Source organism: Cydia strobilella, chromosome 18 (genome assembly GCF_947568885.1).
Source record: "Cydia strobilella chromosome 18, ilCydStro3.1, whole genome shotgun sequence".
NCBI classification, from domain to species: Eukaryota; Metazoa; Arthropoda; class Insecta; order Lepidoptera; family Tortricidae; genus Cydia; species Cydia strobilella.
Genome location: NC_086058.1, coordinates 9268910 through 9287023, shown reverse-complemented (window position 1 = coordinate 9287023; position 18114 = coordinate 9268910). Strand labels below are relative to the sequence as shown.

Sequence of the window (18114 nt, the reverse complement as noted above, 5' to 3'; positions counted from 1 at the left end):
CGGGCACGATAGTGTAGAGGGCATACTACGCAGTCCCCGCCAGTCATCGTCTAATATCGCCTGCGACCCGTGAGTTGTCGGTTTTTGGGCACGCATCAAAGGGAATCGCCGGGTGGTTGCGTTGTACAGGCGATCATGTGGATGCTTGCACGATGAACTTGCCGATGATCGACGATGGTACTTACAGATTACGTCATAAATAGTAAGGTCAGTTACTCTTTTGAAATTATTGTTCTCTCCCCAGCAATCAATAAACGAGAGTATCAGCCGGCTTATCAGCTTTTAATGAAACAGTGAATCATCGATTTAGATAAACTTACTAATGTACTTCCACAACTACACATTGCAGATATCTATGTGTCCGAGTATGTTCACTCATGCACACTCGTGTAACGTATCGATTTTAGTTATAAGCTTGATGCAAGCTCGATTTCATAGGGTTAGTTACTAATTAGTTAAGTATTTTATTATTTAACCACGTTGGTACATTCTTGATTGTCTAGATTCTATTTCTATAACAAAACCTCCATTAAAATCGGTATCTATTACTAATGCAACATTTTACGTCAATCGAAATTAATTCCAGTCAGGTGGCTTAAACATTAATTTTGTGCCTTAGGATTATGGGCTAGGGTAATTTTTTGGATACGTTAAAACTAAGTTTAATAATACATACATTAAGGAGACATTCAATAACCTTGAATCTTTTGTAGAGAAACATTCAGCGTTATTCTGCGTAAAAAAATTGATAATCTACTCTTTAAGCGGCTCATTTCTGGGGATGAGAGTGAACTGAAGTGGCTCGTTAGGCACATAAGTTGGAGTCACGCTGTACGTCAGCTCTTCGTAGCGCCATGACACTTCGTAGCGGTGAAAAGTCTGAAAGAGAAGATATAATACTCATAAGTCTCATAACAGAATAAGAATAAATTTATTGAGAATAATTAATAACAGTCATAACCTTTTGTGTCACTGTAAATCCTGCAATGCTTCTAAAAGGATATTACGTTTTATGATTTTAATTTAAACATTAATGAATGCTGAAGTACCTTTGCCAATAATAACTGCAATTCAGCTTCTGCAAATCTTTTACCGATGCACATCCGTCGACCGAAGCCGAACGGCAGAGACGCAAAAGGGTGTATCCCGACTTCTTTCTGCTTGCTGCACACTTTCTGAGCCTTATCGTGTTCGCGCAATGAATCTTGCTTTCCACTTTCGTCGTGGCCAGTCCCAGTGACGGGACACCGTCGGTCGATACTTGCGGTGGTTTTGTCCGTGACGTCCTCTCTCAGCCACCTCTCGGGAACGTATTCCTGTGGCGACGGGAAGTAGCGCTCTTCGTTCGACATGATGTAATGCGGAAAAACGACGTGACACTGAAATGTGACAAATCGAAATTGTTCGAAACTACGATCTTTACAAGAACCGAAAGATAATCTTGTCGGAGTAAAGGTGGATGTACTCTCAGGCAAGGGTCCGATTGTTATGGGGGTCAATTGGGAGGATTAATCTTCAGCACTGAACATTTTCTGGTTAGAATGATGGGATTGATGGTAATGATAATAATTTAGGTAGGTACTAAATTTTCAATAGTGCTTCGCAAGAGTTATTGTTTTTTAGGGTTCCGTACCCAAAGGGTAAAAACGGGATCCTATTACTTAGACTCCGCTGTCCGTCTGTATGTCACCAGGCTGTAGCTATCTCAGGAACCGTGATAGCTAGACAGTTGAAATTTTCACAGATAATATATTTCTGTTGCTGCTATAACAACAATTACTAAAGAGTTTAATTCCTTATAAACATTAATTAGATGTTTACCTTCGCGATGTTCTCCGTCTGAATTTACTACGCCTTCGGCTTTTTAACTAATTAATGTTTACAGCGTTTTTATACAAGTATCTTCAATAATTAGCAAAGGATCTTTGTGCAAAACAAAGAATCAAATGTAACATACCCCTTTAGGCACTTCGTATCCAGAGATTACGGCGTCCGATTGTATACACCGTCCGTTGCCCAATATAACGGGTTTGATTCTGTAATATAAAGATATATTTTTAGTTAACCACTCTGTTATCTACTCAGCTAATAATATTATAGTCATTGTACATAATTTTTAACAAAACGTCCTCGGTTAGAAATTTGTTTAGTTTTGCTTTTATCCACAAAATGTTTTTTGACCAAACGAGAGCGAAGCTCTCCATTCGAGCCTGGGCAAAAATGCTTTTGTATCTCTGTCCGGCTATCTGTCCCGATGTTCTCCGACACAAGACAGCGCCACTTTTCTCGGTCCTGTGCGACCTCTCGCCAATTGGTGACTCCAAGTTCGCGGAGATCCGCCTACACCATGTCGCACCAGCGATACCTGGGGCGTCCGATAGGACGTCTTCCTGCTGGGCGGCCCAGGTATGCTCTTTTCACGTTCCGATCTTTATCCATTCTCTCAAGATGGCCCAACCAACGATATAATGACAGGATATCGATGTAGATATTTTGTCGATTCAGTTTTGGATTTATTTCTAAATGCCGGATCCATTGGGAGTTTGCATTGCTATTAGGTCTACAGCTCACAGAGCCATCTAGTTCTACATGGTAAGAAGAGAAATCTTTGAACAGGAATCTGTGCGTTGTACAATGAATCACATTATTTCATTTCAATCAGGTAAATGACTCATCACTACTCCGAGATGATTTGTTACCATATTACTTATATCCATTAGTCATATAAATGTTCGTTAGTAGGCACGTAATAGCACGATAGAGTTATACAACATACATATATCAATAGGAAAATTATTTACCGTTCTCGTTCATAAATTGTTTTATTTAATATTAATCGCACAAACGGAAACGTACAACGTTTGTATGTACCAACGGTGGTGGACTTACCTAGGCCCTAGGGGCCTAGCAAAAATGACAGCCGTTGATAGAAAACGCCAAACGAAACATCAATAATGTATTGAAATAGTCACGTGACTTTTCGTAGCATCTGTCATTGCGATACATTGTTTATTTTCGTTTCACGTCTATCAATGTACGATTGTCATATAGGCTAGGCCCCCTAGTCCCATAACATCAGCCATTATTACTTAACCCCTGGAGCGCCCCAGTTTCACAGTAGTATGGAACTGCTATACTAACTACTGACACACGCCACGGGTTAAATCCCTGTTTACATTCTAGTAAGAACATAGCTGCCGGTGATATACAGTTAGTTTTACTATGGTTGGTTTATCAAATAAGATCGGCATATTTACGAAATAATCCAAAATCCCAGTTACCTCTCGTTTTCTGTGGTACGCCAAACATTGATAGACGAACGGTATATTGAGTTTAGAGTTTGAGTTGCAATTTTCGAGTTAAATATTCTATTTATTACGTCATATCAAATCTCTTCAACTGTCACATGCCATGATTTAACAATTTGTTAATTGCTCGATAGCGTGTATCGTCCTTTTTATTATTTATTTATTTCATTACCAACTTTGACGTAGGCAGTATGTATAGGTACCATGGTTATACTACAATGTGATGGTATCGATGATTGTGTAAGTTTCATGCTCGCCGTTACAAGTACAAGTGTATATTAAATTAACAAATCCGTTTGCAAAATAGCTCCTAATAGGGCGTTGTTATAACAAGGTCCTTACAGCTTATTTGTAGTTTTCATTTATGTGTAGGTACCTGATTTCTGATTAAATTCTTCTTTTTGGTCTAAGCCGCTTGGCACAAACACAAACCCCACCGCTAGGCACAGGCCTTCATTGACCTTCACAGGCCTTCAAAAACATGTCCCATAGTTCTTAATTCGCTGACATAAGAGCTATGGGACATATTTAAGAGTATGATGAGTGCACCCATATTTTTACACTTGACTGTACTAAAGGCTCGGGCTATAGTCCCCACACTAGACCAATTCGAATCATGGACTTGTTTAACACATCACTTTGGCTTATTCTGAATACTACTTTACGTAATGATTATGAGTTATACTTGGCATAGGTATGCAGTGTGCGTAAAACATGTTGGTGTAAATAATGTAAAGTAACACCGACCATCAGTGGTCGACTCGCATTACTAGAACCAGAGGCAAGCAAAACAAGTAAATAATACAGACTGCTTACCTTCATATTCATAAAAATATTACTTATCTTAGAATATTATGTTATTGCTAACATCAACAAGACTTATACTATTAATATACGCTAGGGTCAATGAGCCATACAGAATATATGAGATCTAGTAGTTTTTTGTTACTTTTTAGGGTTCCGTACCCAAAGGGTAAAAACGGGACCCTATTACTAAGACACCACTGTCAGTCTGTCTGTCACCAGGCTGTATCTCATGAACCGTGTAGGCAGTTGAAATTTTCACAGATGATTAGGGTTTGCTCCCGGTACCGGCGAGAACCGGGAATTCTGTAACAACAAATGCTAAAAAGTACGGAACCCTGGGTGGGCGAGTCCGACTGGCACTTGTCCGGATTTTTCTTTTTGAAAACCAACACAAACGTGCCTAACAAGTAATACATGGTACGTGACTATAACATTGTACAGAACATTGACTAAACTCTTCCTTCTTCGATTCAATTGACTAAACTCTACCTTCTTCGTTAGTGGGGTTAAAAGGTTCATATGGAGCGAACGAAGTCAATGCCATGGAATGATCTAATGTGGTTTTTATATTAATCCTACGGCGGTATTAGCAAAAGTCGCGAATGTAGGTCGGTAAGACCGCAGCGAGCCCGGAAACGTGAATATGTGCGTCTTGTTCGTTTTGCTTAGCATATTACTGCATTACCAGTTCCACATTACTCTCCTGAGAAACGTTATTTTATTTTGGCCTTTTACGTGGTGCTGCTGGACGTACAATACGTACATCCAGCAGCAAAAGTGCATGGCCACTATATGAATGAAATTATTCATATTTATTTATTTAAGCTTTATTTCACAAAACATAAAAATATGGCATTAAGTCCGCCATTATGCGCACGATGTTCATGCATGTAATTTTGCAGCTCGCTGTAGAGTGCAGTGGCATTTTTAAATAGCTACAGTATATAAATTGACAGTATTAAACTATTGCATTATTGAAATTAGCCCACTTTTATCGATAAAAATATTCGAATTATATAATTACCGCCTAATCATATATATTTTATGCGCCTAATATATTTTATGCACCCTCAAACTAGAGTTTACTCTAGTAGCGATTTACAAATACGAGTGTAGTTACTGTATTTGGCTGTTAAGTCCTATCCTATAATATTGAACATGTTGTTCTGCAGCGGACTATATTGTAAAGTGGTAATTCAGGACGTTAATATTAACCATTTCGTGTATTAAATGGGGAGCGGGAATATCGGTTAGTAAGGTCGATCGCATGTTTGCCTGCGACATCGCCTTGCCTCTGCGTTAGCTCGTTAATGTAAATATTATGCTAACTGCTGCTGTATGCCTGTTCAGATAATCGCCCACCTCGTAGGGGTGCTGTAAAGAGCTACTTGAATTTCTAAATGACAGGACAAACACAAACTTACCCCTTTATGCGACCGAGGGCTAAATGCTGATGATAATTCATAAGGCTTGTTAGGGCGGGGGTTCCCCGACGGGTTTTCCAAGAAAAAGTTGTACCTACGTGCGCAACCATAATCAGATGGGGTTGAACGGTTACTTGTTTGATAATAGGAAAGGCGAAAGAATAGGTTCTTAGCATAAGATACTGTATTGGGATTAAGGGAACTTACCGCAAAGCTTCTTTAATACACGCCCGGAGATACGGAAGTCGGTCCAAGTCTTTGCTCGTTAGAACTCTGTCTGTCGGTAGATTTGTATCCAATTCATCTTGTAGCCTTCTCTGAGTTCTTGCGTTATTCGCCAAAAGATACATGGTACTGGCAGCCGCGGCCGCCGTCGTATCGACGCCAACCAATAGTAAATCCAATGCTAAAATTGTAGCTACTTTTTCGCCACATCTCGCCGCTACTTGAGCACATACGCCTTTGTCAGTCAGTCTTTTCAAACAGAGTGACCGAAAGGCGTCAAGAGCTTCTACATAAGTTTTATAAGCCGGGGTAGAGTATAATCTCCATACTGGAGCAGATAGTTCTAAGATAGGAACGCTGTGAAAGAATCCGTGTATGCATTTTATTATTTCTTTCGCTTCTTTATCATCGTCGCTGAGACAACCTAGCCTTGTGCCTAAAGCCCAGGCTCCGACCGCTGAAAAAAAGCAAAATCGATTAATTACTTTCATACACTAATAATAATAACACCAAAAGAAGCTTTGTCTTTGGGATTTGAGCAATTTAGATTACTTACATTCAAGCGCCCATTTGTACAATTCGCTAAGGAAGTCTGTAGGTAGCTCCCGGTTTTCATCGACGATGCATTCCATTCTAAAAATGTATTAAAATATCCTCATCATCATTTAAACAAAAGTAAACAACGCGAATATCTCTTGCTAAACATCGTACATCGCACGCAAAGGTTACTCAAACGAAACGTTTCTTTTTCAATGAATGAGATTTGTTGTTAACCGCAATGAGTCATGTACAAAGTGCTCAAAAGTCAAAACAAATGTGCAGACGCCGCCGCTCTGAAGAACGGGATGTGGTTATTAAACCGAGATTCTACAGAGAGAACAGACTGCCCAGCCTAGGCCATACTATACTCGTCCAACGTCGCCTTACCGTAATATATACCTTATATCTAACGACTCAAAAGCTATAATTAAACAAACAAATTAATGAGATTCCTTTGAGTAGAAGTGTGCATACTGCGAAACTATTGAACTAGTTATTGTTTTACTGAATAAATGAGGCGTCTAAACACATTACTGACATTACAGTACAACAAGTTTCATTAACTCGTTACCTAAGTTATGTAAGTTGATTTTTGATGTGTTTGAAACGAGTTCAACCGTTAAGAGCTCCGTAATTATGTGTCTTTTTTGTTTAAGTAGCACGTTTCAGCAAGTAATTGTCTATTTAATATGCCGTAGCGTAACTTGATGATATAGCATCCAGTGTTACAGGGAGACTAGCTATGATGCCTGTCAAAATAATGAATAATAAATAATCAGGTTGTAAAGCCGCTTCTTTGTACAACAATAACTTTAAGCGAAACACTACACAGATACGTAAGATAGGTAGACTTACGTAGTTTTAGGTGAATTACAATATGGCCCAAGGCATTTCAAATGCCCTACTTTTTTTTAAATATTATGAATTTGAAACAAATTTAATGACATAAGTATAACTTAATAATTCGGTGACATAATATGTTATCTTATTAACGTGTCAAAGAATACATCAAAGACAGTGAGCAGAATAACGTGCTGACAATATAATACATATCGCTTGTGTTAGTGGAAAATCATATACATACCTATATATACAGTGTGCAAAGAATGAATGAGCCCTGGAGGGAAAGTGCCTTAAAACCTTAAGTTATTAGCTCATTTTGCTCAAAGGAAACATTCTTTTATTAACCGACTTCATTTTTAAAAAGAAACAAAACTGCATTCAAAGATTTTTTGAAATTCGGTAGTTTCACCCGGGAATCGATCCGACTAAAAAAAAAGAACACGCTATTTTATTCTACTATTCGATACATTTAATGTTATTGATAACATTTCTCTAAGAAACATTGGGCCTTACACTCGTCTGTCGTACAAAATATCCATAAAATATAGTAATCAAGAATATTTTTAGACAAAGAAAATTAAAAAAAAAATGAAAAAATCTTTGAATGTTTTGTTTTGTTTATTTTCAAAAATAAAAGAATGTTTCCTTTAAGCAAAATGAGCTAACTTAAGGTTTTAAGGTACTTTCCCTCCAGGGCCCATTCATTCTTTCCACACTGATATTAAGGCCAGGATTACACTTGTAAGTTTTACTTACGTAAGTAGGGACACAGCTATACTACAGAATGAGATATGAATATCGTTATCTCATTCTAGCAAATAGCTTTGTCCCTACTTACGTAAGTAAAACTTCAAGTGTAATCCTGGCCTAATAATAAACTCAACTCACCTAAATTCCAACTAAAATAAACGTAACATACCTTTTCACGAAGTCGTCGGCGACGTAATCCAGAGCCGGCACCGCGGCCCGGGCTGCTTCCGGCGCCGCCAGCGCTTTCGCCACCTTCGACCGGAACCGGGACCACGGCTCTCCGTGCCTGCGGAGATAACTAGCTTACAATCTGTCTTTAACGCACTATCTAATACAATCAAGAGCTGTAGACGGGTCCATCAGTAGCAGGAGCAGATCGCTCAGCCTATAGATTGCCGGTTCATGGATTCGGTGTTACTTACACTCCTATCAACCCGGGCTCTTCACCGAAAAAGTCCTTTCTCAGTTCATTCTTGTAATGCCTAAGACACGGCGCTACAGCTCTGTAGGGCATTGAATCTTCTCGTCTGTAAACTCTCGCGGTTTCCTCGGCGCAAAACGGGAATACCAAGTCTGGATGCCCAAACAGCTTGGCCACTTTAGCGGCTCCTCTGTCACCAGCTAAAGATCTCAGAGTCCACAACGTGACGTCCAAAGCTTTTGTCTGCCATGGTTTTTGTCCTAAAGCGAATCGCCAAGAATTCCCAAAGAAAGGGAGAGGCTTGGGCCCCGGCATCGCCGTATAGCACCGCGCGGCGTTCATCGCGACCAGACTATCAATGAACAGGCTCTCCAGCCCTAGTAGCATGTAGCCTCAACAGTGGGGCGGTTACGTTTTTCAGTAATGTCGTAACCCGCGCCACCCGAGCGACTTGACGCAGCGAGCAACGTACCGCACGATTGCGTTGACGTTGACCCTACAATTTTAGCCCCTGCAATGCGGTGGTGACATCCTTTAACGTACTCATGTTAATAATAGAGACTACTTGCAGGAAATTGCTTGGTTTATTTTTTCATGTGTAGTTAGTTTATTCTTTCGATTAGCTATAATCAGGATATTTTTTGATCATTAAGATACAGGCCGCCAATAGGAATAGGGGACTAGACTGTTTATTAAAACAAACATACATATTAAAACTTTCGCTCATTTTGCACTTTAGGATATTTAATAACTAATTTTAAAATGTATGACGTCGTGCGTGTAGAGTTTCTAAAAACTTCAAACTTTTAGTCCGATCTCTATAAGAGCCTATTTATATAGGTACGTTTATCGTTTGTCGAACCTTAACACCTCAACCTTTTAACTAACAAATTCTTGTTAAATTTTCTTTTACGGATAAGGCGGTTAATGTGTTGGTGTCGTGTTCGTTTCTGAAGTTCGTATACTCTAACTTAGCTACGGTTATTATGAAATATTTCAAAATGGTCTTTGTTGAATGTTTTACTGGATGTTAACCGTCTGCTAAAACGCTTACTCGCGGCTTAGCGGGGCCTGCGGGCGAGGTGGTGACGCTCGTTAATTTAGTGGGAGTCCCTCAATGGAGCCGGGAGCGCAGCGCCGATTGATTCGTCCGGTCTGCGATAATTCCTGCTGGCATACCTTCCACAATCACGTCATGGATGACTCGATGCTTTTATTGCTTCTACATGAGTGTTATATTCGTGTTGTACGATATATTCGGGATATTAGTCCTCAAGTGAAAAAATAAACTAACGAAAGCCTTAGTTGTTTGGCCAACACGTGGTTGCGTTGTGTTAAATGTTTTCTTCATTGCCCCTTAGCGCCACTTGCACCATCCCACTAACCCGGGGTTAAACCGTTAAACTGTTAACCCAGTGTCAAATTGTACTGGTAACTAGGGTAACTCCAGGTTTAACCGGTTAACCCCGGGTTAGAGAATGGTGCAAGTGGCCCTTACTGATATAAATACGCCTACCGGTAAAGAGTACAAAAACTGCCGAATTTCGCGGGGAGGTGAAGAAGTGACACATGCAAAAGATTACTTATACATGCGAAAAAGATCTAGAAATACACACATTTAAATAAAAAATAACGCATTCTCATTTTGACGCACACAAACATATGACACATGAATATGTCCTTATACGATTTTTTGCACATTGTGCAAGGTTTTTGACAGAGGAAAGGCTACTCCAGTTATCTATGGTCTAAGTAAAGAGTAAAGGTACACAAAAATAACTAAACTATTCTCCAAACGAATTCAACTTATATTTATCAAATTCGACATTTATCTTTGTATAAAACGTCGATTACATTAACGAGACGGCGACGAACGTGGCTACCCGCAGTGCAGTAACACGCAGACAGCGTTTTGTTTGATTTGCGTCGATGCGGCCGGCGCGGCGCGGCGGACGGGAAGCGCGACAAGGCGCCCGTTGTTCCCGGATCATTTACAGTGTGCCAGTCTGCTCCTCGGTTGGAGTTGCAACTTAATCTCGGCTATCGCTATTACGACATCTCCGTTGCGCAGCGATTCTCACAGACTTGTCTCAAAACTTCAAACTTCAGTTCGAATACTAGGTCCAGAGGGCCTACCGCGAACCACGTTCGACGTGTTGCCTCTCTATCGCACTTGTAAATTCGTACGTTGGCCCTCGGGTGTTTATTTTGTGGATTTTGGCTGGTGTCTGATTTGCAACTAATTGAATGTCATGATTTTGTATCAGAAGTAAATTAAATGAAATTAAAATAATTATAAGAAGTAAATTAAACTAAACATTTTACAACCGTTATGTAGGACTTCTAGCGTATCAAGCATTTTTGTAAGCATTCTCGTTGTTTTCTTATTTTCAGGGTTCCGTACGTAAAGGGTAAAAACGGGACCCTATTACTAAGACTCCGCTGTCCGTCTGTCTGTCTGTCACCAGGCTGTATCTCATGAACCGTGATAGCTAGACAGTTGAAATTTTCACAGATGATGTATTTCTGTTGCCGCTATAACAACAAATACTAAAAAGTACGGAACCCTCGGTGCGCGAGTCCGACTAGCACTTAGCCATTTTTTGTTAATTTAAATAGTTACATAATGTAATTCAATGGATGACTGTTATTGGCCTTATTTTATGTAAGTATTAATATGTCTTAGTTATATTTACGGCTGTTGTTATCCTGAATACCATTAAAATAAAAATCAATAAAAAGGTAGACACCTATTTTAATACATCTAAGCGTTACCGAGCTCAAAATTAAGTTTTGAAGCCCCCTGGATAACGCAAGATAAAAAAAAAAGCATCAAATCACCTATTATCAAAAACAATTACCATATTTTACTGTCGTCTAGACTAGACAGAGTAGACAGTTTATCGCCGGACGGTCAAGATAGGGTATTGTTAAGCAAAAACTAATGTCCATTTATTATCCCATGTTTCGCAAGACTAAATGACTGCTGGACGTAACTCGAAGTTATCGTTTTGTTGCAAGAAACGCTATGCAATCTAATAGGATAATGTGCTATTTGCATCGTTCTCTACTGTTTCGTTTCTGGATCCCCATTCAGCACATGCCGAAGTCTTATGGCTACGATATTGTTCGCAACAACAACAAACGAATGGGACAACAAATCGATGCGCGCGCGCGATATATCTTTAATTTTCCGAAGTAGTAAATGTCCTTTCAATTTTTTTGCACAGCTGCGATTCGCGATTGTGTTTTCTGTACATTCTCCCCTATTCACTCTTTTATGTATCCTCCATCGTCTGACACTGTTGCCTGGTGGATCAGTAGTGGAACATTAGGGCGTTCTCGAATCGCTCGATGACTGCAAGAGAGAAATACCAGTGATGGCAGTATCGCAAACATATGTCTTGGATCCATGCAGAATAGTGCAAAAGTGTCCGTGCATCCGTGCATTGCATCGCCGCTGTTCAAGCGTTCGGAAAATTGCCGTTATTGTCAGACATTATGCTACATCTACAAGCGCTGAAACGTGTAATATTTTGGCAGATGTTACATACTGTTGGGCTACTATTTCAAATAGAGCTTGTTACTGTTTCAAAGCGTTCATATCTTCAGTTTCGTTTCAGATGTGTTTTAACCAGTTTCTGGTAGTTAAACATTCTGTTCATTACTATTTCTACCCATTATACCATACATAAGATGGAAGATATCGTTGTTGCAAAATGAGTATAAATAAATGAAATTGCTAATTTTCCACATTTATCATACAATAACTAGGTATTGCTTCAAGTGGCTTAAAGATCTAATGAGAAAAGGCAAGTTAATTCTGAAAACTATCCTTGATATTGCATATTTATCGATCACGAATTGGGATGCGATCGAAAAGGATAGCTTGTTCATAAGAACTCAGTATCTATAGTAACTAGTGTAGCTATTTCTGAAACTAATTACATGTCTAACAATGTGTTTGATGTCATTAGTTAAATATACATGGCATGGCATGGCCGATTAGGGGTGGATTTCGTTAAAGCTTCGCTCAAATGTTTTATTCATCGGACGATCACTCGGCGTCAATAATAGGCCAGTCAAAGAGGCGCCACTTCACTATGACTTCTTCGGCAAGTTACCCTTAATTTTGCTTAGCAATAAAAGCATAATATCATTAAATGGTACGCAAATATATTTATCACGTTGTTTGTGAAGATGATACACAGTATACAGTAAACCCCTCTTATACATAAAACTAAAAAATACCATTTCTAGAATCTCATTTTCACTGGTCCTTGAAGGGTTTTCCACATTTACTCAAGTTAAATACGTTTTTCTGTGTAAACATAGGTCCTTTCAGATTAATTTAAATAAACTAGATTCATATAGGATAGGATAACTAGTGACCCGCCCCGGCTTCGCACGGGTAGTTCAACTAATTTACACAAAACCTTTACAAATTATACGTTCCTCTTGAATCACTATTAAAATAAACCGCATAAAAATCCGTTGCGTAGTTTTAAAGATCTAAGCATACAAAGGGACAGACGGACAGACAGCGGAAAGCGACTTTGTTTTATACTATGTAGTGATTACGTATATTTCACCATCCTTCATAGTTCGAAATTGAACAATCGCAGGTCTATAAAATAGTTCCTTGTTGATTAAAGTAAATCGCCTCGTCTGGCGTTGCCCCTTGATGGCTGTAAGCAAGTTAATGATTGCCGACCAAGGTTTTCTATACTCTTTTTTATCGTTGCTACCTTTTTTGTAGGACAAATTATTCTACCCTCTTGTAAAAGGAGCGGTACATGTCAGCGTTTTTTCGCTTTATCTGTATTCGATGGATCGTACGCGTTCGGAGAAAGTAGGGGTTACTTCGGGTGAAGGTACCTTAGAAGGTTGATTTATGCATTAACTGTGTGGATAAATGCGTTTGTCACGTCAAATATAATTAATAGTCTCTTTATAAGTTTGCTTAATTAAATTGCTTGTAATTGTCGACAGCTCTATTGATGCACGAGCCTATAAATCTTTTCTGCTTTTGTATGTAATGATATTGCATTGCAAATACCCACTTTCTCATATTATTCCGAGGGTAGTCGGGTAGCAGAAGATTATTGACAAAATCTGAAGTTCAATGAATAGGTAATATAAAGCGGATACACTTTATAATTACTTTATAAGGTGAACCGACAATCTTTTCAACATTGCAGAAAACCATTAACCGGCTTTATGGTGATTCTTGGTAGAAAACTTTGTCTTGCAGTGACTGTGTTTCGGTTATATACGATGACGATGACTGTTGTTGTTTTTAGTTTTATTTCAATAGTACATTACTACAGAGGCCGTGAAGTGAGGGGTTGCCGGCCAAATACATATAGACGGCCGGATAGTTATTAGTAGATTGTGTCACAAGGGAGCTAAATGACATATTTACGGCGAGGGCGTACAATTGAATCCTAAACGAAGCGAAGGATTCTATAATAGAATCCTGAGCGTAGTGAGGGATTCAAGTGTTAACGCCCAAGGTGAAAATAATTTTGCTACCATGTGACACACACTGCTTTTCACATCACCTATGAGGAAATTACATACATATATTAGGTTTCAAAACATTATTATTTTAAGCAAAGATCGATACGGACAAAGTGCCTAAAATATGTATACACGACCTTAGTATAGGTAGGTACATACTTCTGGCACTTTGTCCGTATCGATATTTTCAGACGTGACTGTACTGACAAATTAAAAGTACCTTCAGCTCATAATTATGTACCTAATATATTTTCAAAGACAGCAGCAAACACCTAAAATAATACAATGAAAATCAAGTGCATTATTTTTGTAGATTTTTCTGGTAACAAATTAGCTCTTAAGTACCCTTTTGAACCAAATCTTCGGAAGAACACTATGAAGACTGATATCACTTATATTTATTATTATAAAGTTATTGATTTAAACTAAGTATTTACAAATTTATACACAATACAGAACCGCATAATTATGCTTTGTGAAATATTTGTACAAAACTATTTAAATATAAACTTTTTAAATTGCATAGACAAGTATGGTTGCGTTTAAGGAGACCTAAAATGTCAAAATAAAAATAAAATAAAATTACGCTAATTAATTAATTTACTTAATTTAAATATGCCATTAATTAATTTAAAATACGCTAATTACATTTATTGTTTACAATTACAACAAAATATTATTTAAGTTAGAAAATTGTATGCACGTAATCGATTATATGCATACTAATTTCATATGTCTTTGTGTCAATATTTCATACTGGCAACAAAATGTCCTTGAACAGAAAAGTGCCACTTTGATCCCTCCTAGCAGGGAAGAAAAGTTCCCTTTTCGAATAGGTGATGTGAAAAATGCTTTTACAATGCATGTGCTCGAAAAGTGCGTTTCCTACGGAGCCATATCATGCGGAAAGTACTACTTTTCCGCAATAGTGCTTTTTGTTTTTATTTTATTTTTACAGTACATATGGTGCTACTTTCTCGCACTAGTGCGGAAAAGAGCACTTTTCGTGCATATGTAGAAAGTTTAAAGGGCCATATGTACTGTAAAACGTTGTACGATACACGTGCGAATAGGTAATTCGCAACTCGTGTCGATTTAAAACACTCCTTTTAATAATTAAACTTATTTGCCATCATATGTGTTTTATTTACTCGCACAATGCATAGTAAAACATTGTATGATACACGTGCGTAAAGATGATTTCCGCACTTGTTGCATCAATAGCTATTACAGTACAGTACTGTCAAACGTTGTACGATACACGTGCGAATAGGTAATTCGCAACTCGTGTCGATTTAAAACACTCCCTGCGGTCGTGTTTTAATTTATCGCCACTCGTTTCGAATTTCCTCTTTTCCGCACTTGTATCGTAAATAACTATTCTCAAACATGCAATGAAATAAATAAAGATCTCCACGAAATCAAAGTTTGATTTATGGAAATTAATAAAGAGCACTTTGCCGGCCTAGGCCTGCAATTTTGTTTTGTATGAAATTTCATTAAATACCTCTTGTCTAGCCGCGCCTGAAACGTGATACTTCGCAGCCTATTATAAGGAACATAATATCATTATTTCATTGCATGTTTGAGAAAAAAATGTTAATTAAGATTTGTTTAATACTTGTGGCAATGAGTAGGTAGGAAATAAAAAGCGGCGGTTGCAGCGGCCCACGTCCTAGTCGGGCCCGGGGTGGGCGGCGACAGATTTATGCGGCGATCGCATGACGCCCAGCTAATTCAGGAACCACTGTTCTAACCCTCAACTATACCACCTTCTCTAGCAATAAAAACACAACTTTATTCGTTTTTAACAAAGCGTCTTTTGCGTTGACACGATTTCATACACGTACAACGTAAACAGTGATTGACGTACAACGATAAACCTTATCTCAAAACTATAAAGCCCACTATTTAAACTTCGCTTCGCGTTGGCCGCTGCCACGATATTCCTTATTCCTTATATTTAACTTGTCACACAGAAGTGTCGTGTGATTGATTATGTCACATCCTTTAGTTTCTGCTTTCAGGTAAAAACTTTCAAAGAACTTTGATTTATATTTCAACGTTGATTATTCGGTTTCAAATGTCATATACAGTATAAAGTATTCATACTTAGTTCCTCGTGTGATGAGGAAGTATGTACCTATCACTGTTTTGTTGTTCAAATATAACAATTACCTTACTTGAGACAATACGTATAAGGTTGTTTTGTATTGTTCTGCTGTTTCTGTTGTGTTATTACGTCACGTATGCTCAGTTAAAGCTAGACTTGCTCTATTGGTTGTAAAATGTGTGCGGGCTTAGCCATACGTGGCTGTGAAATATTCTTTATTCGCCACAGCCTGAAATTATACTGGAAAATCGTCAATCATTTCATATTTCCTAATTAATCGCGATTACGTTGTTTCAACACGTATCTTTTTGCTCTAACTCCTTTGATCCTCACCTCATAATGTTGGAAATGCAGTGTGGTAAGGGAAGGGTCCCCTCTCTTTACCTTTGTCCAGTAGTGGGAAACTTAACTAGGCTTATGACTTATGAAATACCAATAATAAAGTTGATTGTTTAACGTGATAAAGTATGTAATGTAGTGATAATAGATATCAATCCTAAAACTTGTTATAGAGTAAATTAAAGCCGCCTTCTGTTAACAGCTCTTTCCCGTTTACAACAGCTACTTCCCATTTATAACATTTTTTCCAAGTTCTTTCCGCCCTGTCACTGCAGCCTTTGCAATATTGTTGGTGTTAATCCTGTACATATGGAACCCCAGTCGGGCGGCTCGCTTAATAAAAGCTGGTTGCATGGAGACCCTACAGGTACCTATATAGGCCGGCTTTTGTTGAAAGCTATAATATAATCCGGTCATCTAACTTGCCCGTACAATATCGTCTTTAGATACACACACCGTTCAAGTCTCACCAGGTCAGGATCAAACTGTCAGCCGTACGTCAGTGCAGCCCTGGCAATAAAAGTAAGGTCATTGTTAGTGTCAATCCCTCGACATATGGAACCCTAGTAGGGCGTCGTTCAGTGAAAGGGCTCGGGCGCGCGGCGCGGCGGCGCGGCGCGTATTGATCGACGGGACCTGTTGCCGGGCGGGCGAGGGCGACTCTCCCAGCGTCCGCACGCAAGCAAGCAACCAACCACATTATATTCACTTTTTATTCTGATAAGTAAACAAGTCAAGTTAAAACACAGTTGATTTTAATGACACTAAAAAACATTCAGCAATTGGGATGCAGAACATGCCAGACAAATAGGCATATCTACTGTAATGAGCTTATAAAACGTCGTTAGCATCCCTTTTTCGTCAACGGTAAAAAAATAACGTCTGCTCGGAATAAAATTATTATAAGTCTTAATAAACGATTAAAGAGAGTTCTATTCAGCGCAAAAAATACCATTAACAAATTATATAGTTGTCTTTTCGGAATGATCCAATTTTGAAATGATCCTTGTCTAGTGACCCAGTTAATGTTGACAGAGCGTTGACGTCAGACCGCGCGCGCGCGCGCCAGCGCCCTCGACGCTACGTTTACAGCCTTCGCGGAAATTGCTCTAGCTTTTCTTGATACCACGGTGGCGGGAAAGAGCCATACGGCCCTATTGATAAAAAGCCTGTCGAATTCTCTTTCAATATTTTCGCGGCAAAATCTATCTTACAACACTACCTAGCCTACTGTACGTTCATCTAAGTAATTACGTCAGAGTTATTATAGTTTCTGGTCTTCTGCAAGGTGGCATCTCTTTGCCAACCTTTGACAGAACCGTAATTGGCTCTCTTAAAGCCCGAGTGTACCCACAAGTTTAAATCGAAAGCGAGAGCCTGAAGTAGGCACCTCCCAATTCAATGTCACAGTGCTATTTGGACGGCTGCCAAAGCTAACTTCGAGCAGAGCCTTTGTGCGTCTTCGGCTAAGGCTATATGGAGTGGAAAATCTGCCTACGTAATTCCTTATACGATTCTAATTTTATACGCCCCGACCCTGACTCGTTTATTTGTAAGTTAGTGACGGACGGACAAATATTGACATGACCTGATAAATGTAAATGGAGGATAATGATATTAATATTCACCTTTCTCTCCGATTTATACAGGATGAGCAATCCTAACGGAGCTGTGAGGATGAATCAGAAAATATTCGAGATTTGTAAATTAGTTTTTACGGTTTCAAATAGTTAACCTAACCAGCCGGGATTTGAAAAAAAAAATGGTAATGTTTTATTGCAGAAATGCAGACTAGTCTAGTCTAAAGAACAGATATTACTA

General features: G+C 38.8%; 2 protein-coding genes across 3 annotated transcripts in view; one reads left to right on the top strand and one right to left on the bottom strand.

Moving 5' to 3' along the window:
- LOC134749723 (guanine nucleotide-binding protein G(o) subunit alpha) overlaps window positions 1–18114 on the top strand; it is a 60906-nt gene that overhangs the window by 29252 nt on the left and 13540 nt on the right. The gene's annotated exons all lie outside the window — the stretch shown is intronic.
- LOC134749725 (probable cytochrome P450 49a1) lies at window positions 690–8967 on the bottom strand. Its single transcript, XM_063684746.1, has 7 exons — window positions 8320–8967; window positions 8067–8183; window positions 6321–6397; window positions 5747–6221; window positions 1958–2036; window positions 1050–1379; window positions 690–879 (listed from the first exon to the last, which is right to left on the bottom strand). The coding sequence occupies exons 1-7, from the start codon at window positions 8703–8705 to the stop codon at window positions 754–756; spliced, it is 1590 nt and encodes a 529-aa protein (XP_063540816.1). The 5' UTR covers window positions 8706–8967; the 3' UTR covers window positions 690–753.

Coding starts and splice junctions, on each gene's coding strand:
- LOC134749725 (XM_063684746.1), bottom strand. CDS start 8,705: ATGCTACTAGGGCTGGAGAGCCTGTTCATTGATAGTCTGGTCGCGATG. Junction 6,222..6,320: donor GTACAAATGGGCGCTTGAAT/GTAAGTAATCTA, acceptor GCTTTTTTTCAG/CGGTCGGAGCCTGGGCTTTA. Junction 2,037..5,746: donor TGTATTAAAGAAGCTTTGCG/GTAAGTTCCCTT, acceptor TTTATATTACAG/AATCAAACCCGTTATATTGG.